The 24,253-nt window shown below is 33.2% G+C and overlaps 2 protein-coding genes across 7 annotated transcripts in view; one reads left to right on the plus strand and one right to left on the minus strand.

Moving 5' to 3' along the window:
• The window catches only part of LOC123673643 (ecotropic viral integration site 5 ortholog), a 110,276-nt gene that overhangs the window by 35,377 nt on the left and 50,646 nt on the right, over positions 1-24,253 (minus strand). Inside the window, exon 1 of one of the 6 annotated variants that reach the window (XM_045608227.1) lies at positions 23,294-23,519. The exons of 4 other annotated variants lie outside the window; for them this stretch is intronic. In XM_045608227.1, the coding sequence (XP_045464183.1) occupies positions 23,294-23,349 (56 nt within the window). In that variant the 5' untranslated portion in view covers positions 23,350-23,519. Of the gene's footprint in view, positions 1-4,750; positions 4,786-23,293; positions 23,520-24,253 lie in introns of those variants that run through there. One more of the 6 variants, XM_045608229.1, reaches the window with a different exon arrangement.
• Positions 5,064-8,818, plus strand: LOC123673644. The gene is made up of 3 exons (XM_045608235.1): positions 5,064-5,197; positions 6,064-6,166; positions 8,025-8,818. Exons 1-3 carry the CDS (start codon positions 5,104-5,106, stop codon positions 8,413-8,415), a joined length of 588 nt encoding a protein of 195 aa, XP_045464191.1. The 5' UTR covers positions 5,064-5,103; the 3' UTR covers positions 8,416-8,818.

The raw sequence follows: 24,253 nt of genomic DNA on the forward strand, positions 1-24,253 counted from the left end.
ATACTCCCCTATATTTTTAAAACGATAATATTTTTTTTTAATTTCGAATATCTCGAACAGAAAACAAGATATAGTGTAATATTTTAAGAGTCATTTTTCAAAAACGCCCTGATATTTACGACCTGATTTCTGATCTCTTATTATCTTGCTTTTTCCTCGAATTGAATGCGTAATTCTAAATTATTTCGAAATTCGAAACGTACGATTCATATTCAAACTCCGTAATCTGTCAATTTTCGTAACAGTCACACCAACTGCCAAGATACAATACAAAAGTCACTAGGATATACCTATAATCTGAATTTTTCATTGTGCTTCGACAATAATTCACAAAACTTGACTGAAATAAAGAAAATATCGTCTAATACTCGTAGCAGAAGGCAATTCCAACACTCATGCGTTCCATAACTCGCTCGTTTTCGAATTTCGCATTCGTGTTGAAATAAGAGCTCATTCTGCATCTTGTTATAGAATATACTATTACAGAATTAAATTATTCATTTTCAAGAATTATGTGAAAATTCTAACAAAAACATGATTAATGAAAAATTTGAGGTTGTCCAGAAGGCCAAAGTAACTTTTCGAAATATTTTAACTCTGTTCCGAATTTATTTTACTCTATGTATTTCAAATGCGTCAGGTGAACTATTAAAAAAAAAACAAAAAGTATCTAAGGTCCAATTCAAACTAAGAAAAACTCGGTTGTGACTAAATAATTTGCCTGAAATAAATCCTGAAAAAAAAATGTTAAAAGTCAATTTTGATTCTAGAAACATATTCGTATTCCTATAAATGATCAAGCAGGAATAAGCTCCTGACAAAAGTAAGTGCTAAGACAATATTTTTCTGCGACGGCTCACTAGGAACACCGTTAACCATGGCGTATTATGGCAAAATTTAGTCTAACATTTTATGAGCCAGATGATCACTATAAAAATTCGAAGTGAGAAAGTAACATGAATTCTTTTCTGCAATGAAATTCATATACTGAATCTCGATATGAATTATGCATAGTCAATTCACCTTCAATTTGCTTGAAGTAGGTAGGTATACGGTAACATAAAGAATCCAATTTGGATCAGATGTCATAAAACGGGCACTGTTAAGAAAATAGAATCACAGAAATGTACGTCCTTCGATTTTCCGCCAAAGAATTTTATTATTCCAGATTTTATTGTTTGCACGCGGTATTTGTACTAACAATAACACCGCAATATCTGGTTCCTGTTTTCTCTATGCTCGTCTTATTGAATTTCATTTTGACGTAACAATAATTGAATTATACCGAAGAAAACACTTAAGTTTTGATACTCCGGTTTACTTCGTTTCTGTAAGTAGAACAATATGTACAATTACTGGAAGAAAATCTAGTTTGTATCTAATAGGTGCTATACCGTGTGTTCGAATCCAGAGTTATTTGTCCAGAATCAAATTGTGGCGTAAGTTCATTTTTGAGCAGTCTTTCCCGAATATATCGCTCTATTATTTAGTGTGTAATTTTCCATATTTGAGCTGAATTTTTCTGTGCTCATCAACAGTTGAAACCATAGAAATATAGGAACTCTTAGATAAAAAAAGGTTTTTGACCATTTTCTTTGATTTATATTGATTCAAACCATACGATGTTATATATGTTTGAAATCAGGAAAAATTAAGCTTTCAAAAAATGGCATAGAAATTTGTTCCCATTTGAAAAAACATAACTTTGGGTCATAGCTTCGTAATTAAAGACCCTTTTGAAAAGAAAAGACGCCACTGGATTCTACGTAAAAAAGTGCCTGTATAATGTTTTAATTCCAGAGCTCTATCACCAGTATTAGCGGAGATATAAATGTTTTTCGATATCGCCATTTTTCCAATTTTCGCTTATAACTCGAAAACAAAAGAAGGTGGCCAAAAATGAATACTAGGTACCCTTGTTAGTTTCTCAGAAAAAGAGACCTAGAATAGGGTATCAGATTTTGTCTATCTCCTCTGATTTAAAAGTTGTAGTGCTAAAACATCGAAATTTGCCCACCCCGTACATATTATATTTAACTGTGAATTAACAATCTCAAGATTCATGCAATTTCATGTTAATTGCCTAAAACTAGAACCAGAGAAAACTCATGAAGAATATCGAAAAAATTTACTCACAATTGACAGTCCACAATATCGACAGAGATGGAAATATATAAAATAACAATTTCAAACCTCGTGCAAAATTTTAAGCTGATCACATCACCAGAACCATAAAAAATTTAATAAGTATATTGGAAAAAATAACCAAGATTTCCGGGACAACAGATCAAAACGAGTTGTTTTTCCATGTAGATGTATAAAAACAATATCAAGCTCGATGCAAAATTCCGTAAGGAAAACTCTTTCTGTAATAATAAATTCGACTAGGTTAAAATTTAGTTTGTACCTATATCTGAAATAATCCCGCTAATTGAGTTTCTTGTTTAGAAATAAATATATTATGTAACGATCATGTTATAACCATTACATGGCAGTCAATAAATAATGAAGAACTATAAATATGAAATTTATTTTTTTTTGAACTCATTAACAGTATTCACTGATTATAGAAAAACTATAAATTTTCTTTATATTTATTTGGTCCAGAAATCGTTGATTACCTTTTTCATACACTTTCATGGATTTTTGGGATGAAATATTTTGTACTGCATTCTCTGATATGTGTAGAGGAGTCGGAGGTAATTCTTCTATATCGCTGATATAAAATATTTTGATATTCTATAATAATTATAGTATAATTATCGAAATTCAGGAAAAGTTAATACCTACTGATTTTCACGAATAGAATAATTCGATAGGAATCTAGTAGAAAAGTAAAATGAACAGCATGCTTGATTGAAAAATTATGATTGTTTATTGGTTAAAAATCTGTATCGAGATGAGAAATCTGTATCATAATGGTTCCTATTATGAAACCGATTATGGGCATATAAGTATATTATTATAGTACGGGTTTAGAAAGTAATAATTAACCAAATAATTCCTTATCGTGTAATAATATGTCAGGTTCACTAGTTGTTGTAGAATATTTGTGTTACGGAGAAGGCAAAATGACGTGAATGTAATAAAATTTAAATTTATCCCAGTTATAAATCCTTTATACACAATTCGTTTGATATTTACTGTGGGCGAGTTTCAAAGCATTTTTACTTTTATGAATGACGAATTTGAATAAACGAGATATGAATTGAAAATTTTTCGCTAGGATAAATCTTATCAGTATTTGAATTGAAGCTATAATTAAGGCTTCTCGTGGATTAAAATAATCTGTTTACAGTTAATCACATTTGATCTGGAACAGTTCAAAAAACTTGGATTGAAATGTCAACGCGAGTCGTTTTAAGCGAACAACAACATGCTCTACTCATTTGAAGGTCTGAGACTCCTATTGATGAAATATTTCGAATGGATACCTAGGTTCTAAATCCGAATCAAGTATTCAACCTTCCATAATGCTAAAAACTCAAGTCCCGCAAAATCATATCCGTTTTTTGAGGTCTGCAAAATGCCAGTAATCACTGGAGGCCAGGTCTGTTGAATTAGCTGGGTGGTCAACTAGTTGAAAGCGCAATTCATTAAATTTGACCATAGTTTCCATCGATTTAGAACAAGGTGTATTGTCTTGTGAACAGAATTTTTTCTTTCATTCAAGGACTTTTTTTAAATTTCTACACTCAGTCCATCCAATAACGTTATGTAATATTCACTGTTTATGGTTTCACCTTTCTCAAGATGAAATGTCAATGAACTATAACCATGCACAACCCAAAATACGGATGCCATAATCTTGCCAGCTGATGTTTGAAATTTTGGTCGCCATCTGACGCTCTCTTTGTCTCAGAAGTATAGTTATGAATCCATGTTTCATCCATTTCCGACATTTTGCGTGAAAAACCCTGTTTATTCCTCTTAAACAGCTCCAAACAGCTTTCGAAATCGTTCTTGCTTTTAATCAGCGGCAAGTAAGCAAAGCACCCATTTCGAGCGAAGCTTTCTCATGGACTTTCTTAGCTTAACAATTTTCAGGCAATATAGTTGATACACTACTTTCTGATATCTTCAAATCATCGTCTTTCTCGTTCAACTTCAATTTACGATCGCTCAAAACCATTTATTGGGTTTTAATTTGAAGTCAGTAATATCAGCTTTTAATCATTCTTGTCAATGGAATAACATTTATCAAGCAAAGTATTTTTGCCCATCAAAAACAGTGATTTATCAATACGCGAGAAACTCATTTGATCGAATTTCAAACAGAAATGTAGCGTCACTCAACTTCCAATATCTCGGTCCAGAATTATATCTACGAGTATGTTCCGAAAATTTGAAACAAATATTTTGGTACGAAGGAAAATAGTGATATGGCAGCATTGGTAGTGCCATCTGTTAGCTATTACAATATTCTATTCGAAGCTTCATTTTTCAAAAAATTAACCGAAAATTCCCAGAAACTATTAAAATGTTTGTACGAAATTTTTCTCGTACAGAAATTATTCAATCCTTTCAGTTCGAACATTTAATCCACACATTACAAGGCTGAAAATAATGAAATCAAATTGATAAAAATTGATCCCAAAAAAATCATAAAAATGGTGAAGTTAATCAAATGGATACTTGTCTTGTACGAAAATTTTCAACTGCTAAGTTTTATCTCCTGGCATTCGAAAGATAGGTAGAAATCATAAACCATTTTGAGAAAAATGTAATGACTGATGATATTTCAACTTACCCTAGTCGAATCAAACAAATAATTTTCAAGAATTTCATTCATCATGATTGATTGACAATTTGTCTCGGATAGATTAATGAATTCAATGAGTTGAAATTGAGTTTAATGCAATTGTCCTCATTATCAGTGAATCATTGTCCATCTGATTGAACTATCAAATTATCACGGAAAATACTCATTTGGAAAGTTATGAATTGACTTATTTATACGTGTTCAATTTAACTTGCGGAGTCTTTGTGGATCGGCCTTCTCTAATGGAGGTTCATATTCCTCCTGGCAAACTAGCATGAGTTTCTAACGGGCTTTTTTCTGTTGAATGAGGAAAATTGTATAAAGGTCAGGTATTATGGGAGATGAATTCAGTCAAGATGATTCGAGTGAATCTGATGGTATTTAATATATGTTTATTTCTCCTTTCACGAGTTGGCGAATCGTGGGCACAGTCAGGTGAATACGATTATATTTGACTCATTCTGGCTTTATCGAATGGAAATTCATTCTATATGAAAAATAAATCATAATTTTTTATATAGAATGAAAATTTTGCGAATGAAACTTCATCAGAAAATTTTCAATACAAAAAAAACCTTTCAATTCTTTATTATTTCTTTCTATATCTTAAATAGAATTTCTCAATTCTTTTATGAAAGTCACTCTGTGGGAATCGAACCCTTGATTATTCGACTTCAAAATGAAAAATATATTCAGAATATTGTAACATTTTCCACGTTTTCAATGTTATGAATTGGCGATGTGTTCAATTTATCAGCTTATGATTTTTTATTCGATTAATTTATTGAACATATATTTGCACCAACATTTATGCAATTAGCTTGTACAGCTTGCGGTACAGTTTTTTTTTTAATGATAAAATTGTAGATTTTACTGCGAACAATTGGCAACATACTAAAAGTGTTTATATTTATTTTAACATTCTATTCTGATTTGAAACGATCATTTTATATTTGCCATATAAATTTTTTCAAGAATACAATATTTCTGGTATAAGAGAATTCGAGTAAACGAAATTCTGCAAATAACTAACTATGATAAATGGCATTTTTACGAATTTTGAAACCTTGAAATATAATAACAAGGTGTGTAGTAATAAGTTTCAGAACTTTCAAATGCGTCAATATTTTTTCATTGAAATTATTGATGAAAAATGAAATAGAATAATTTATTTTCAAATGAAGATGAGTTGAAACTTATGAAATTACTTCCATCTCTTATTCTGTTTGAAACACCAAAACTGCATATTCATGAAAAGGAAATATTATAGCTTGGTGAATTCCTCATTACTTGTTTTTCAGATTCTTGTAGGTACCAAGGTCAAGAAGTAACTGGGGAATTCACTATTCCTGGTTTCTGCCTTTTATACAGGTGCATACCAGGACAAGGTGTTACAGCTATCGGGTGAGTTCTGATATATATCGCAGAATTGAAAAATAAGGGATACATTTTTTTTTAATAAATTTCACAGTATTGCTTTTTGTCCTCGTATTAAAACAGATTTTGCATTTAATATCAAGCTTGCGGAATTGAAATCGTTCCATATCCGAGTTAAATTTTCAAAATTCATAAATACGAAACTACCATCTCTACAATACATCAACATTTCAGTGTCGTAAGTATCGCTCGTCCTCGTTTAATTCGATCTCAATATGAAGCTGAGAACGAATAAGGTTCGATGAATTCTTCAAATTCAAGTATGTCCGTCCGTCAAGCAGCAAACATGATAACTTCTGAACGAAAATAACTAGAAACCTGAAAATTTCAGGATAGATTTGGATTTTTGTTAAGTTTGTTAATAGACCAGTCCTAGTAGAGGTTCCGTGAATATCGCGAATATCTGATGATTTTTAAACTACTCGTCATGTGAGATCTTGAAATATTCAGTACTTGGCTCTGTATATAGGACTAGATTTCGAAATTCGTACTGTGTGTGTGTATATTTTTTTTTCAATTTTGTTAATCAAAATAAAAAATTTGTAAGCTCAATCTGACGCCCCTTAAAATTTTGTCGGCCCTAGGCACAAAATTTGTCGAATCCTCGTCGATCTCTCAAGTAGCTTGAGCTTGACTTGAAATCAACTCAAGTTCAAGTCAAGTAGAAGTTTTTCAATGTCAAGTCAAGTACTTTAGTACTTGCGGTTTTTGGGTTGGTATTGTGATTGGACCTTACTTAAATTAAAATGAGGTTGGTGCAACTGTTACAGTGAATCAATTGTGCTACCGATTTAATGATTAATGATTTTTTATGTCCGGAATTGGAAGATATTGATGTGGACGATTTTTATTTCCAACAACAAGGCACTACATGCGAAACAAACAACGGAACAATTGAAATTTCCCAAGAAAAGGCTCCTGGCCAAGTTAACTTTCGTTGTGATTATAATCCGCCACCAATATCTTGTGAATTTACACCTTTAATTTTTTTTTATTTAAGGCCTTAAGAAGTATAAGATTTATGAAAATGCTCCACAATCGATTCAAGGTCTTTTTAGTTTGAATATGTAAAATAATCATTCAGTTTTGCATGTGTTGCCGAATTTCAGAGGCATCCTATCATCACAAACACTCTGCGAGTTCTTTGAGTGCTTTCAGATTGAAATTTTACACTTGATTCATTATTTTATCGTGAAATATTTCAAATCCGAAAGAATACGGCTAACAAAATGAATAAAACAGATGGTTTCAGGGTGGTCTTGAATACAGGTCCTCGAAAGATTTGTACGCTAATTCTAGAGCTATCGCTCTTACTAGGTGCGTAAATATGATAATATCGGAAAATAAAATACGTTATTAAAAAATTCATTACTCCGTAATTACAATGGCTAGGGTTTTGCGGTAAACAATATTGTACTCTTATTAAGTATCATCATGGCAATATATGCTTCTTATTTTATGGTTGTGTTAAGTTGTCGAGAAATATATTTTTTATTTCTTCTTCTTAATTTTTTGGTTCAAAAATTCATAGGTCGTATCTTGAGCTAGAAGTATCATTAATTTCTGTACGATATTCCATACAAAAAGTTTCATAGCTTCCTAGAAGAGCTCTGGGCGTTTTTGTCAAAAAAGGCGGGATTCATTCCTAAACTTAAAACATGCAGTGCTAAGACGGTATTGAATACTTTTCATTCCATTTGAATGAAAATTTAATGAATTCTGATATTTTTTACGAATGAGATTCCTTAGGTTGCTTTGAATAATCATACGAAATGAAACTCTTTTTTGCTCAATTCGTTAAAGTTCACTCTATTCCCTTTTTCAGATGTGGCATAAGAATACCTCCTGAAGGCTGCTATATAGAACATCCAGATACTAAGAACTATCCAGAATGCTGTTACACACGTGTAGTGTGTCCAGGGCAAGACCCAAATTTATCCATTAACACGAATGCTAATCAAACTATACAAGGTCTAACCTATGGTCTTCCTCCTGCACCCTTCACAACCAGTACCACCACACAGCAAAGATATTCAACTGAAAGACCCCAATTGGTTAAAACCTTGACACCACCCCCTGCAGGTGGCGTCACTCCAATTTTCCGACCTAGAACACCTCAAAAGAAGAGACCTGACGATGGTTTCAAGGAACCCCTCAATATATACGACCTGCGTATTGACGAAAATCAAGGAAGTGGTTACTATTATAGAAAATAAACGATTAGGGAAGATCTTAGTTGACTAATACAGGCGTTATGCAGTTGGAGCTAGATTTGATTTTACAATACCTAATAATTTACTATAAAAAAATAGATAATATAATTATAATTCCTTTTACAACCAGGCTTGTGACCTTTATATATTTATTCTCATAAATATTAAAAATCTATTTTTTTTTTACTAGAAAATTCCCAAGTCAATGAGTAATTGTTAATTTAGTTTCGACAAAATTAGTGCAAAATGAATAAGAAAGAAGAAGGCTTGAAAATTATGAACTCTAAACTTTCACGAATGTATCGCATTCGAATCCTATAAGTATATTCAATAAAAGTAGCTTCAAATGTGAATTTTTCGAATCTTATATTTATATAAAATAAAACAATTATTATGTCCACTAATATATTTGTGTTTATTTTATTTTTTAATGAATATCCATCAAATAAAGACCGAATTCATTGAATATATATGTTTCTATGTATATCATTAATTTTTCAAAGGATGCTTTTTTGATTGCTTGATTTTTAGCATTTATAATAATTAATAATTCATAATAATGAAAAAGTTTTATTGATCCATCATTCACAAATTAAATTGTATTGGACATGTCAAAGGCAAAAGAATATTACAAATTTACAAACTGAAACAACAATTTTTTTGAAAAAAATTATGGAAAAAAACACACACACAAATCCCAAAAGCCCTAAGTCTAAGATTAATTAATTATATCAAAAAATTTCATCATAATATGTCTGTGAAAAAAATTCTAAATTCTGAAAGATCATAAAAAACCTCTGACCTAAATATATTGATCAGTTTTTTTCAGAAAACACTTAGTAGTGTATCTCATTTCAAGAGGCAGTTAATTAAAAAAATTACATCCTGCATACATAGAAAATGTTCTTCAGGTAGGACGATCAATTTGGAATAAGAACCGAATATTTTTAAAAATTACATGAAAATGGCTTTCAAAGTTTCTGTGAGAAGGTGTTGAAGGAGAACGAATAGATGTTTTTCATTAGATATTTCGAACTCACATTTTTAACGGATTAAAAGAAGTAATTGGTGAACAATTTGATTAATTACAACCGTATAATAGAAAACACTAATTGGTGCGATATTAACAAAAAAAAACAACAATTTTTCATCTTCAATTCAAGTTGCAAAAAGTGTCAAAAACGCAATTTTTCATCCTCAATTCAAATTGCAAAAAGTGTCAAAAACAAATTCTTATTGAAAAAATACCATCTTTTAAATTTTTAATTCAAAGAATGGAGAAAATCAAGACTCCTTAATAAACAGAATGGGAAATTTTCAGCCGTGATTTTTCGTTTCGCCTACAAATTCGAAAGGCATCCATATAGAGGTTTTAGGTCTAAGTTAATGAGTTATAATATTCGATCTAGAAAGTGATATATTGACTATAGATCACGGCTAGAAAGCTGAGAATTTCAAAATTATGTTGAACAAGTTTTTTTTTTATTTTGGAAATTTTATTCTAGAATTGAAGGGCGTTAAGAATCGAAACTCATGATGAATGAATGGAAATCGATGCTTTCATGTTTCCAAAGACATATCATTAAATGAATTGCACAAAATAAACATCAATCTAATTTCAATATACCGATGAACTAGCCAGAGATAATTATCAGAAGGGTTGGGCTGTGAATATACGAGAGGATTTCATTGAGTTAAGGAGTGGTGATAGGGTGGGGGTTTTAGGTGTGAAATTAACCTCCATTCAGTCCATTCATTGGATAAATATAAAATTTTTCACTAATCGACAATGCATGTTATTTTCTCCAAAACAAAGTAGGTCTGATAGCAATAAAACATGCGATGGAAGTATTGAAAATACAAAGAAAAATATTGCAAATTTTGAACTTTGAATTATTATTTCCTTTTGCAATGCTAAATATTTAAAATATCTCAAACTCTAATTTCGAACCAGGAGTGATTCGTTTCAAACTCCCGAATCTGGAAGGGTGAAAATTATTGTCTTTTTTGTATTTTTAGCTGAAGGAAACAAATCAAAGAAAAAAATTAATTCCTCAAAAAATCAACGACACATGATCATGCAATTGAATATATACACAGTGATCCAGAAAAAACTTAACACCTCGATTTTCCGGCTCTAAAATGAAAATGTGGAAAATCACTCAGACCCGTCGATTTCAGATTCGAGGAGAAACAACTTTTCCGCTCTTCCCATCCCCGAAACCCCCTAACGTGGATGAGTATAACCTTTTGATTTTGGATGAAGGGTGTTACGATAATTAATTTTGAAATCGTATCAGTTCTATCTGACCCTACAATTCCGCTTCAAAATTTCAATCGATAACTAAATACCTTTGAAATGTGTCTGACACGAATAATATTCTCGATATAAATTCTACATTGCCTCTTTCAATATTTTCGCTGTTATTTAATTATCGATGGATATTTTGAAGAGGAATTTTAGGGTCAAACAGTACTCGATACGATTTTCAAAACTAGTTATCGCAACACCCCTCATCCCTATTCAAAATCAAGGAGTTGTGCTCACCCCCGTCAGGGGGGCTGAAGTGTTACGAAAATGAAAATAGCGGAAAACTTGTTTTTCCTCGAATCAGAAATTGGCGGGTCCGAGCGATTTTCCACATTTTCATTTTAAAGCCGGAAAACCGAGGTGTTAATTTTTCGTTGTATTGTATATCCTTCCTTCCTTAATCTTTTAACCATGTGCTTGGCTGGTCGCCATCGACACATTAAACAATCTGCAACACAAATCACAAAAAATCTCAACTATCACAAACTACTTTTATAGTTTCAACTTCACAAATACTTTAGTATCATTTTCAAAAAGACTCTTTCAAATTATGGAAATCCAAAATGGGACGTGAGGAAAAGTAGTCTTCTCACCATGACAACCATTTTGGTATTTCGTATTGTATATTATTATATTATCGGTAATTTTAGTCTGCAAATGCGAATATGAGTTTCCATTTCTTGTATTTCTCAGACCCATATTTGAATGATAATTTTTAATTAATTTTTGTAAAAGTATATCGATTCCAATGTATAGATTGAATACTACACTACTTAATAAGTTGTTATTTAATTACACTCTTGGATGTTAAAGCTAGACCGAGGAATAACCCATTTTTCGGTAAGCCTCCTGACCATGATATCCCGCATACTTTAGTTAATGTTTTAGCTCCATGAAGATGGCTGAGAATTTAGCCGAAAGCTTGGAATAATGAAATAAAGGTGTTATTGAGTATCACTTGATTCACACCTCGATATACCAATTCAATTTAATTAATCATGTTTGAAAAAAAGTTTCCCAATTTCAAATGAAAATAAGTTTCTATCGAGCAATACTGTTGTATTAAAAGGTGCACCCTGTATAGCTCCAATTATTTAAGGCGGAATACTACTATAATTTAGAGCATATACGTTTGATAAACAATGGAAATAACAGAGCAATGAACGGTATTTAATCGTTTCTTAAGTTTAATTAATTTTTTGTCCATTCACCTCAACGTTGATCATAATAACGATAACCCACTTTCTGATTGAAATCTAATCGTGAGTCTTCGTAAGTTTAACACTTGCTAAGTATTCGTTGAACAAATAATTATCCTCTTTTGAGCTCTAATTAATAGACTATAACATAGGTATTGTTAAGGACAGACTTCATAATCTCCTAATTCCTTGAATAATGGAAAATTTCAATTCGAAGAAAAAGGAAAGAATTATCTTTTGAATTTTGATCTACAGCATTCAAAGTCTATAAAATATTACTTCAAAACTATGCAGTTAAAACAAACAGTTTTTTCGGTACTGAGTAGTATTTATACTAGTGCAGAAAGAACAACATCTACTGGGTTTCATCTTATAGTGAAAAACTTGACTGTTATACTTTTAACAAAATACATATGTCCAACAGAACTGTCATCCGAAGCGTCGTCATAAGTTTAATTGAAGGTTGGCCATTTAACAATATGGATCGTTCATCTACTGATGAACGTGTGAAAACTGCTAAAACTTACGACAAAAAATTATAATTCGTTTCGTGCATTACGAACAGATTATGGTCGACATAATCGTACATCTGACAGTGAAAAAATTCGAACAAACTGAATTTCTTCTGATGTCTTAAGAACCATCATCGAAATGTACGCTTGACCGAAAAAAAATTTTGCCTCTGTAAGAGACAGTGTTGAAAGAGATTCAAACTTCTACATTCTTCGGCGCGCACAACATTTGGGCCTCTCTTACGGCACGCGATGGCTTATTTTGCATCTGGATTTGCGTCTCCATTTTTATAAGGTTGACACAAGAACTAAAGCAAGCTGGCCATGGAATGCGTAGAACATATGCCGAAGAACAACATTTGAATGAATCACGATTTTTGCATTGAATTTTCTTCAGTAACGAATCACCATTTTCACTCGGTGGCTATGGAAAGAAGCAAAATTGATGCAGTGGAAATCCCCATATAATTGTCGAGAGACCATTACATCCACAAAAAGTCACTGTATAATTGTTTTTGAGTAATTATAGTTTGTATATTATATTTATTTTTTCTGTTTATTATGATCACCAATTTATTAAAAGTTCTATAAGGGAAAAAAATGTAATGTCTTTAAAATGCTCCTCGTTGTTTATAAACGTTTTATAATTATTTATTTATCATAAAATAAATGTATGAACCTGATCAAATTTTTTTCGATTACCCATCTCCCCCAATCCCCCAAGAAAAAAAAAGATCTTAGTCTTTGACTATGAAAGGTCCTACCAATGTTTTCAATTCCAGTATTGGCTACCAATTCCATAAAGAAAGAGAAAAATTTCTTCTAGAATGGGGGATTTGCAGCGAATACCGGAATTCAAAATATTGGTAAAAATCTTTCATTCTTCTACATTTTTTTTTTTTTGCTAATACTCAGATGATTTTACTTATTCGCTGTCGAAATTTCAGTCATAGATTTCCGATAGAATATGCAAACATCGTGGCGACCTAAAGAATGCTTTCAACATAACCTTCTCTTTCGATCAACTTTGACGTATGTACTCATTTTCGGTCTCGGTGAGAGCAGTTAATCTGAAGCTTGTTAGCTGGTTTGCACGACTAACTTGTAAATTCATCTTTTACCAGTACCTTAATCGCATTCAATGAATTTACACTATTGAATTTCAGTTGGAAAAACAAGAAGGGATCGCATAAGGAATGCGGTTATAAGAAATGAATGCGGAATAGTGGACATCGGAAAATTCTTATGAAAAAGACGCAGAGAATGGAATGACCATGTCACTAGAGCCGGAGAAGAAATACTAATAAGTATAGCCAAGGATCCAATAACCAATCGGAAAAAGAGACGTGGGAAGTTCAAAGAAAAGATGGTTGAAAAGCTGGCTCCCCACTTGGATAGAGCCGCCGTGAGGAGGGACAGGTTAGACTTTTAAATAAAAGATAAGAAAAAGAAGAACTTTTGCAAAAAGTTAGGCCACTAGTCGAGCGACAACTCATTTCATGACCTAAAATAATTCAAAATGGCACGAAAGCATTCAAACGATACCTATACAATTTTAGCGTTTATATATCTTAGTAAGATCACAATTGACAAGTTTACAAATGAGGAACAAGTGTTCCTCCACTTCTTAGTCGTTTTTGTACCCATCAAACGTTCATCTTATTGATGAAATCATTTTGTCTCTTCGACAAACAAATTTTTATTCACAATTCAACATTTAATGAAGAGCTTTTGTTTTTTGTTGAACTGACAAAATGGAGAACTGTGAATAAACTAAAACTAAAACAGCTGGAGCTCCCTATAAGATTGATGTTAGTTGTGTTAACTAAGCAAGAATAAGAATTCTAGCAATACTTTTATGAGAATTTTTAAATTATCTATTGTCAGTACTCTCTCAACATGAAGCGAATCGAAATATCTTCTTTCAAATACAATTTCCATACAGAAAAGATTAGTATGGAAATTTTTCATGAATTAATCCACTTTTTCATAGAAATAGATTTGGGTTGCATATTTACCCAAATCTCATTTCTTCTTCTTAAACGGTTATAAATTTCAACCCAACTGAATCCGAAAAAATGTCGACTACGAGAAAAAGTTCCCGATGAAGGCTGTCTGGACGAAAGCAATTTATTCCAGCCGCAGTGATTTAAACCGTGAAAATTACCCCAATCCCAACTCGGTTCACAGAAGATGACAGAGTGAAAGTTTTATTCATTAGATTCGAATTTTATGATCGTTAATTACTCCGACTAGGAGCGAATTAAAATTTCGTACTAATTAGACCCGAGTTCGTGGATGTTGATTCAAAGAGACGGTTCTATCTTGGCCCCACCTAACCTAATTTCCGGAAACACGTACATAAATATTAGATGCCCTCTGTTCGGCCCCACGGACCTACGTGTTGGAGTCCGATTGAATCTTTCACTTCTTGCAATTCCAGTGGAGCGAAATCTCTCCATTTATTACATCAAGCGAGGGAAACTGCCGCAAAATGTTCACTTTGCTATCTCCATATAAAACAGAAGAAAAGAACCTTTGCGCTCACATTCTGACAGCTCGAATTTCTTTTTACTCGGAAGGTAATGCCCCAGTCGGTCAAATTGAACATCTAAGATGGGTAATTACACTCAACGACATTAGAAATGTTATACTTAGAGGAAATATGTCTTCCTAGTATACCGAAGGCAGAGATTTCAGACCATTCTGTATACCTTTTGTTTCGTACATCCGTGACTTTATCTACAATTCTTATCTGATTTGAATGGAATTTTGTAATGGTATTTAGTTTTAGCTGTAGATGGTGCCTTACAGAATTCAGTTTATCCAGACAAAGGTTTCAGCGTTTTGCAGATGTACGGTGCTCCTGGTTCAGTCCGATTCTGATAAAATTTGGTGTAGGTATTCAGATTAGAAAATTAAGTATTTTTCGATAGGAATTTTAGTTTTTTTGAAGACATGGTGTATGTTGCGCGTACGTAAATTGCAACTTCTTGGGAGATTATATAAGGCCAATTGAAAAGTCCCCGGTCTGATGCACAGATGGCGGTGCTAGTGTTAAATCCATATGATTTTCAGTTAGTAGAAATCTTTAAACGATACGTGTAAAATTTTGACAGTAGTCCGACCATTAGTTTGTGAGATATTGCGTTGTGAATGTAGCTACTTTTGTTATTTGAAATAGAAAATGGAAAAAAAGAATTTAGTGTGCCAATAAAATATTGCCTTTTGAAGGGACAAAATACAGTTGAAGCAAAATCTTGTCTTGATGAAGAGTTTCCAGGGTCTGCACCAGGAAAATCAACCATGATTGGTATGCTAAGTTTAAACGTGGTGAAATGAGCAGCGAAGACGGCGAACGCAGTGGACGCCCAAAAGAGGCGTGAAGAGACCGTGAAGTGAAGTTGATCGAGATAGCAGACATTGTGAAGATATCATCCGAACGTGTAAATCATATCATTCACGAATATTTGTACATGAGGAAGCTGTGTGCAAAATAGGTGTCGCGCGAGCTTACAAGTTACAATCGATCAAAAGCAACATCGTGTTTATGATTCTGAGCAGTGTTTGAAGCTGTTCAAGTGCAATAAACCTGAATTTTTGCGTCGATATGTGACAATGGATGAAACATGGCTCCATCATTCCACTCCGGAGTCCAATCGACAGTCAGCTGAGTGGACTGCATACGATTAACCGAATCCAAAGCGAGGAAAAACACAATAGTCAGCTGGCAAGGTTATGACATCAGTATTCTGAGATGCGCAAGGTATAATATTCATTGATAACCTCTAAAAGGGCGAGACCATCAACAGCGATTATTATATAGCGTTATTGGATTGTTTCAAGGATGAAATCGTTAAGATACGGCCCCATTTGAATGAAAAAAGTTGATGCTTCGTCAAGACAATGCGTCGTGCCTCAAATCAATGAAAAGAATGGCAAAATTGCATGAATTGGGCTTCGAATTACTTCTGCATTCACCGTATTCGCCATATCTGCCCTCCAGCGACTTTCTCCAGTTCTCAGACCGCAAAAGAATGCTCGCTGAAAAGAAATTTAGCGCCAATGAAGAAGTAATCGCCGAAACTGAGGCTTATTTTGAAGCGAAAGACAAATCTTACTACAAAAATGGTATCGAGAAGTTGGAAGATCGCTATAATCGCTGTATCGCCCTCAGAGGAAACTAAGTTTGATAATAAAATCTAATTTTGCCAAAAAAATGTGTTTTGCTATGGTAGACCGGGGACTTTTCAATTGGCAGGAGTAACTTTAGATGACAGAATAATTTTAAGCGAACAGCTAGAAGTACACAAGAAAAAGGTTAGGCAATTAGGAGACTCTACCCGCTACTCAACCCAAAAAGTGAATTTCCTTATACAACAAGCTGAAGATGATAAATATAGTGCTAATACCAAGCATTGCGTATGCAGGAGTAACCTGGTATAATACTAAAGACAACAAGAGAGATCAGTTTGCAAAGACCACTGAATATACAGTAATCAGAACAGCGGTTGGCGCCCTATGGAATATAAGCAACCAACAAATCAGAAAAGAATTGAAAATTGAAACTATTTAGGAAATAGTTTACACATGAATAAAGAAGATTATGAAATGCTAAAAGAACCTGAGAATAGGGTATTAAGAAATATAATACAAATCCTAATGAAAGACAGAAAGAGGAAATACTATTTTCAAAGAATAAAGTGGAAGAATAATTTGACATGAGAAGGGAGAACAGCCTCCCAAATAAACAACAGTAGAAAATTGGAGAAATTATAGTAGAGGCGTAGGGAAATAAATTTCAGTGCTCAATTGCCTGGTTTACGAATTCCTTTGAATGGCATCCTAGAGTTTCAATTCTTGCACCAATTGAATGTTATAGGGTATAGAATGCGGTGTCGCGATGATCTATGCACATTCAAAGCACTTGCGCTTACGAATGGGGAGGTCGGGATCATCACGAACATATCGATTAACCCGTTCTACGTACTTTCAGCTCAATAACCTTGGGCGCCTGGCTTTTGGTTTATCTAGTGGTGAACCGGTCTCCTCAATTTTTTTTAATTTCCCAATGAGAGCGATGCCTGGCGCGTCAATTAAGTAACGAAAACCTCGAGCGAAATTTATTTGCGCTATACTTGCAGAATTTCTTTTTTTGTAATATTCGCGTACACACAATGCGCGGTCCGCTCCCGAAAAACTCTCCATAGCAATTAAATTCCCAAGATTAACAAATAGCAACTTCCTTTTGAGACACCTTTTATATTCTTTAAGGGCTTTTGATGAAGATATTGCTGTTCTTCTCCTTTCTCGTGGAGCTCACTATTAATACCTTTAAGCTTACTGCCTATCTACGATGAATATTCAGTTCTGACTAATCAATTTCAGCAGCTCGGTGCGCACATCACTTCACATTGCATTACATAATTTTTTCATTTTTTGTTAACGAAAAAAATTATTAAAAAAAAAATATTGCAATTTCTTAAACTTTTATGACATGAAATTTTCAAGGAGGTATGTATACAAGAATGGCTTCACGAAGCGAAAAATGTTTACTATAAATTTTTTCAAGTTAATATTAATGAAGGAAGTACGAGAAAATTTTCTTAATCAAGAATTGCCTATTTTTAGGGTTAAATTAAATGACAAATATTGTAGATAGAGTTTCGGGAATAGGGAGTTTTTCAAAAGAAATTTTTTTTTTTGAGAATTTTTTTTCAGATTTCTCAAATATTAATAATTTTCCATATTTCGGCAAAAATCCAGATACCTTTTTTTCATCTTAATTTCTTTATGACTTTTGAAATTTTCTTTATGATACTAAGCGCTCAAAATGTACTTCTCCAGACATCATTACGAATAAAATCAGCTAGCATATTATATATTTCAGGAACAGTATCGTTTGTAATTCTAACAATGATTTCATAACAAGTTTTCTACCTATCCCTATTCTTCAGTGCAATATTGTCATAAACTAGTAATGTACACAATTTTAGCCAATCAGAGAAACCCTACCCTCGTAAATCATAAGAGTGTCATTCATCTCGAGCCATAAAATACGGTCCAAGATTCTATTGGCGTTTATGTTGCAAAAAGGCGTAAACCTTTGGGAGGCGTTCCCAAAAACATAATTCTATTTGAAAAACATCTACAATTAGAGCAAATCAAGCAATTTTAAAAAAATGTTTGCACCAATTCAAAACTCATAATATCACTGAACATTTGTGGATGAGTTACTTGAAATGAGAAGTCTCTCTAAAGCTGAATAGTCATTTAAAGAAAGTGTTTAATTTCAAAGTTCAATTTTCGGAATACTATCGATTTTTTTTTGAAAATCGAGACGAGACCTTCAAGTTCACTATCACGTCATTGTTCACTCAAAAAATGAAATGAATCCGACCTGTACTTTGGAATTGGAATTAGCAAGTTGATTAGCACTGAAATAGCAGTGGTATGAACAAGGTATTGAACACCCTTAAAGGTAAAAATTCTCGTACCGAAATGACCCAGTTCGATGTCGGATGAGCTGGCAAAGTGCGTGCGAACCTTTACGTAATCAAGGTGATTCTTCACGAAAAATAACAGTAAAAAAAGCATGATTACGAATACTAATGAATCTCTTCCATGAAATTAATTCCCAGGGAAAAAAAAAACGTTGCGACAACAATGCCCAACGATTTCCCCGAACGCCAAATTCTTCAGCAGGAACGGCCGGCAAATTTACATTCGTTATTCTACCCCACACGCTTCCGCACCTTCATTCTCATTGATCCCGCCGTCCTGCGGGATGACCCTTCTGCTGGCCTCCTGCTGACGCTTTTACGGTCGCGAAAATGGATCCTCCAGATTTCTGGAACGGTGAATATTTCAAATCGACAGAGATTTATGGGGTTCCCGAAGTAAGTCGGTCCGGAATCGTGATTCAAGGGACGTTATCAATTCCGGAGATATTTTCATTTGCCGGCAGGAATTCAATAAAGGAGACACTCGACACTAGACGGCGCACGGGATTGAGAATGATCTTTGCCATCAGTTCTAATTATGTTGTCCGTAGTTTTCACGTTGTAGCTCCCTAATGGGATCTTGGAAACGTTAGCTTTAGGGAGCTGATTGAATGAGACAAATGTGAAATCGTTGTAGCGGTATTTGCGAGAGGGTAGAAGTTTCGCTGGAAGTGTTATTGAGTCTGAAAGTTTTGTACACTGCTGAATTATATATGAATCACTTGTGATTTTTTCATGTACAGGGTGGGCAAATAAGCGAGGTAAGCGGCTATATCTCAGGATCCACTCATCGTAGAGACTTGCGGTAAAAAATTTTAACACTAAAGTGATAAAGAGAACACACTGGAAATGGTTTTGAAGTTCATTCCTCTACCGCTAGGGGGCGTAATAGCTACCGTCGAGTAGAGAAATGAATTTTACTCGAAAATGTTTGATATGAAGTTAAAGAAAAAATATCATCACTGTAATCCTTGGAAAATCTTTTTGAATTGTCACTTTTGATTTTACGACATCAAATAAGGGTAGGGGACAGGGAGAAATTTGACTGATTGAAATGCCTGTAACTTCAGTTTGGCTCAACATTTTTGAGCAAATTAGATCTCGTCTGAAAGAAAATATCTTGTTGATTGAGGACAAAATATAGTCATGATAAATTTGTTTTTGCTGCTTTCGGTAGGGGGCGCTAAGTCAGAAGTTCATTGTTTTGTTCATTTTACTCCGAAATTTCAAATGTAATGATAGATAATAGATAATAGAAACAGAAATGCCATCAAATTTTCATGAAAAAACCTGAAGGTCGCAAAGTTATAATTTCAGGCGTTCGGAAGTTATGGCCGAAAGAAGATATTCTTCAACTGATGCACTGCGAAAAACCAAATTGTGCCATCAAATTTGTATGAAAACACCAAAAGGTCGCAAAGCGATAGCTCCAGGTGTTTTCGGAGTAAAATGAACAAAGCAATGAACTTCTGACTTAGCGCCCCCTACCAAAAGCAGCAAAAACAAATTTATCATGACTATATTTTGTCCTCAATCAACAAGATATTATCTTTCAGACGAGATCTAATTTGCTCAAAAATGTTGAGCCAAACTGAAGTTACAGGCGTTTCAATCAGTCAGATTTCTCCCTTTCACCTACCCTTATTTGATGTCGTAAAATCGAAAGTGACAATTCAAAAAGATAGAGAATTTTCCAAGGATTACAGTGATGATATTTTTTCTTCAACTTCATATGAAACATTTTCGAGTAAAACTCATTTTTCTACTCGACGGTAGCTATTACGCCCCCTAGCGGTAGAGGTATGAACTTAAAAATAATTTCCAGTGTGTTCTCTTATACACTTTAGTGGTAAAATTTTTGACCGCAAGTCTCTACGATGAAGGATCCTGAGATATAGCCGCTTACCTCGCTTATTTGCCCACTCTGTACTGTAAACTCATGATTTGCTCCTATGAATATCGTCAATTTAGATGTTACGTTTTCAAGTTCTTCTTAATCATTTGCCTAAAATGACGGGTATTTATTCATGACACGGGAATACATTTTCAAAAGAATTATATTCTCCTCATTTCTGATAAAGAAGCTATGACACTAGTTAAAAAATTTGGAAAGTACTGACGTGACAGTCAAGAACTTTTGAAAGTTCATTCGTTTATGCGCCCTTGGAGAGCTCACTACTAGATTAATAAATATTATACATAGGACAGAGTGTTCTTCCATTGACGAGATGCTCTATAACAGTTAAACGTTGAAATTTTCGAATATTTTTTCGACACAGTATCAATAGGCTAAATTCTCGAATTGTTTAGAAATACACAGGTTGTACAAAAAAAAGTATAATGACTAAACAAGTTTTTTCTTATGGATCACCCTGTTTTCCACTGGATTTTCAGATTGCATGGAAAAAATAACCCAAGTTCATTCGAAGTTTTATATGTTTAAAATCTACCGTTTTTGAGATATATCGATTTGTCATAAATTGATTCTTCGAAATGAATGAGATTTTAAAAATGAATACTAGAAAGAAGGAGGTAAGTACTGACTTTTTGATAATCATTGAGAACTCTACTGGGTGTTCAAAATGAGACGATTCATTGAAGACTTCTTCAAACGTTGATATCAATTATTTCGAACGGCACACCCTATATTCTGTTTCCTTATTTGGTAGAGATTTTTATTACTTTCAAAAAGTTATTGAGGTGTATACAGCTTAATTTCTCTATAATAATTTTGAACGTTCACAGTATTTTCTTAACGAAAAGTTAAGTGGGTAAACCTTGAGATGAATTTCAGAGTTAATATGGGTTGTTGTCAAGGCCGGCGTTAGGGGTGAAACGACCGTTTCAGGCGCCTCTATTTGAGGGGCGGCAATTCGGCCCAATTTGAGGGAGATCATGTTGTTGTTGATGCTTTTTCAGGAGCGCTGAAAAATTCTATGCTTCAGGCGCCAAAACTACTCGCGATATTTGGTGGCTTTTTTTTTCGATATTCTTCTTGAATTTTCTCTGGTTCTAGTTACGCGATTAACGTAAAATTCTGCATGGAGCTTCAAACTCCCATTCTACATCTAAATAATTTTTTTTCTCCATTTAATCATTCGTTTTGAATCGTGATGTGATAATAGCTTATCGAAAGCTAAGTGCCAATTCATCCTGCAAAACCCATAATATTCATCAACTGCCGAGTGCGGAAGTAAGTTAACACCATACATAGACAATTTGGCGAACGAAAATTTCACAGTTGATAATTTGTACTCATTCTAACTACGCATGATATATGAGTATACCTAAGGGAGCAGCAGATAGCACATTCTATATAACCGTTGTGAATATAGAGGATGCTCATAAATATCTGGGATATGGTCAAGGATAATTAATTTTTCAAGAGGTGAGGCACGTAAAACGAAATACATATTTCATTTTCAGATGAAGGACTATGATTTTCAAATCTCTAACCTTCATCAAATATAATGTTCCGTTCATGGAAATTTTCGTTTCATATTTTGGTGAGAAGCACTCAAAATAAAAACATATTAAGATTTTACTTTTCAGTTCACAGAACGAAAAATATAGAGATGTATGAAATAAATTATTTCGATCTGGATTAAAGTGGGTAGATATAGTATTGCAAATTTCAATGTTTTTTTTCATTTTACAGAATATTTCAAAAAAATATGAAAACATCAGATAGAAGATTCAAGAATTCACAACTCAGAAGCTATTGAGAATAAGACCTTTCAGTGAAGTATATTGTATTCAGTTAGTACAGATGCAGTAATATTCCGATTTTCAGATCAAATTTCATATAAATACCTTTTATAAAAATTCTAATCAACAGCGTACATATTTCAAGCTCTGAATACTTCGGAGGGAATGTCTCCTTGAACAATTCTTAAGGCTTATTATAATAAACCAAACGTTCTGTTCGTAATCATTTAAAATTATATACTTCACTACAAGAATTTGATGAACATTAATTACGAAGTTAATATGCATTCAATTGAAGGTAAATTCCAACGAGTAATAACAATATCGATAAATAAACAATCATTTATGAAAATATGCCCAGAAAAAAATAGCAGGAATATTTTTAGTCAGCAAATTAATCTCTTCATATTAGATTTTTAAGGTGTGCAATCGACTACACTGGTGCAATTAAATGTGAATGACATAATATACCTTCTTGAACTTTAACAACTATAACTTTCCAATAATCCATCAATATAAACTAAACAAGAGTAAACGAAGTTGTTCAAAAGTATGACAACAAATTGTAACTGGGAAATGGGGAACAAAGAATCTAATAGAGTCTGATCAACTATCACCTTGAAATTTTCAATTCTACGTGGGACTCACCGTTTTCGTGACTCTGTGTACCAGTATCTCGTGGTCACCAATTTATAGAGGCCCATCACTATCACTAACTGATGTAATCACTTCAAATACAATCATTCTAATCCCATTAAATTACGTTTGAATTGGCATTCGAAAAATTGGATTGGAATGATTTCCAATTGAAATGCCACTTTGTCAAACTTTATTTTCGAAAGTGTATGCTTTTCAACAAACTATTCAGGTTCTCTCGTTACAAATAGACAAGTGAAGCGGCATGACCTATTGCTCATCTTGGCTTCTACCTGTTGACACCGGGAATGAGTCATAAATGTTTGGGTTGGTATTTTAAATGTTGCACTTATCTCAGCATCCTCTTGTTTTGTGAAGGAGGGAAAACAGGAAGATGAAAGAAGCGTTTTTACGTTTACTGGGCACTATTATTTCACAAAAATGTATGAAATTTTTAACTTCGAACCGAAATTGAAGAAGACCCCTAGGATGGATTTAATGATGAAGAATAATTGGTAAAATTCAGAGCAGACACTTCAAGGCCAATTTTGGATGAACAAGCTGTAACAGCTGATGCCTAAAATACATCAATTTTTTTTAATTTTTCCTTAAATTTTCTCATCAAAAATTATTATCATATATTTTATTCATTTATTTAGACTTATGAATATGTTTGCCGTAACAAGCGTAAGTCATAATGATACAACAATAAATAATGATAAATTCATAACGCACTTTAGTGATATAAGATATTGATACGTACTTTGATTCAATTGATTGGTTTCTCCTTCTTTCTTAAGTTGGTTTTTGAATACAATATTTTGATGAAATTGCAACTCATTAAAATTGCACTAATTAATAAGCAATTCCTTCAAGTTCCTTCTTCCAACTCTTAGAATAATCAATGTTATCTGAATACTTTACGAATTTCGTTAATTAATCGTTAATTATTTCTGGTATAAGTTGTAATCT

The sequence above is a fragment of the Harmonia axyridis genome, chromosome 2 (genome assembly GCF_914767665.1).
Source record: "Harmonia axyridis chromosome 2, icHarAxyr1.1, whole genome shotgun sequence".
Lineage (NCBI taxonomy): Eukaryota > Metazoa > Arthropoda > Insecta > Coleoptera > Coccinellidae > Harmonia > Harmonia axyridis.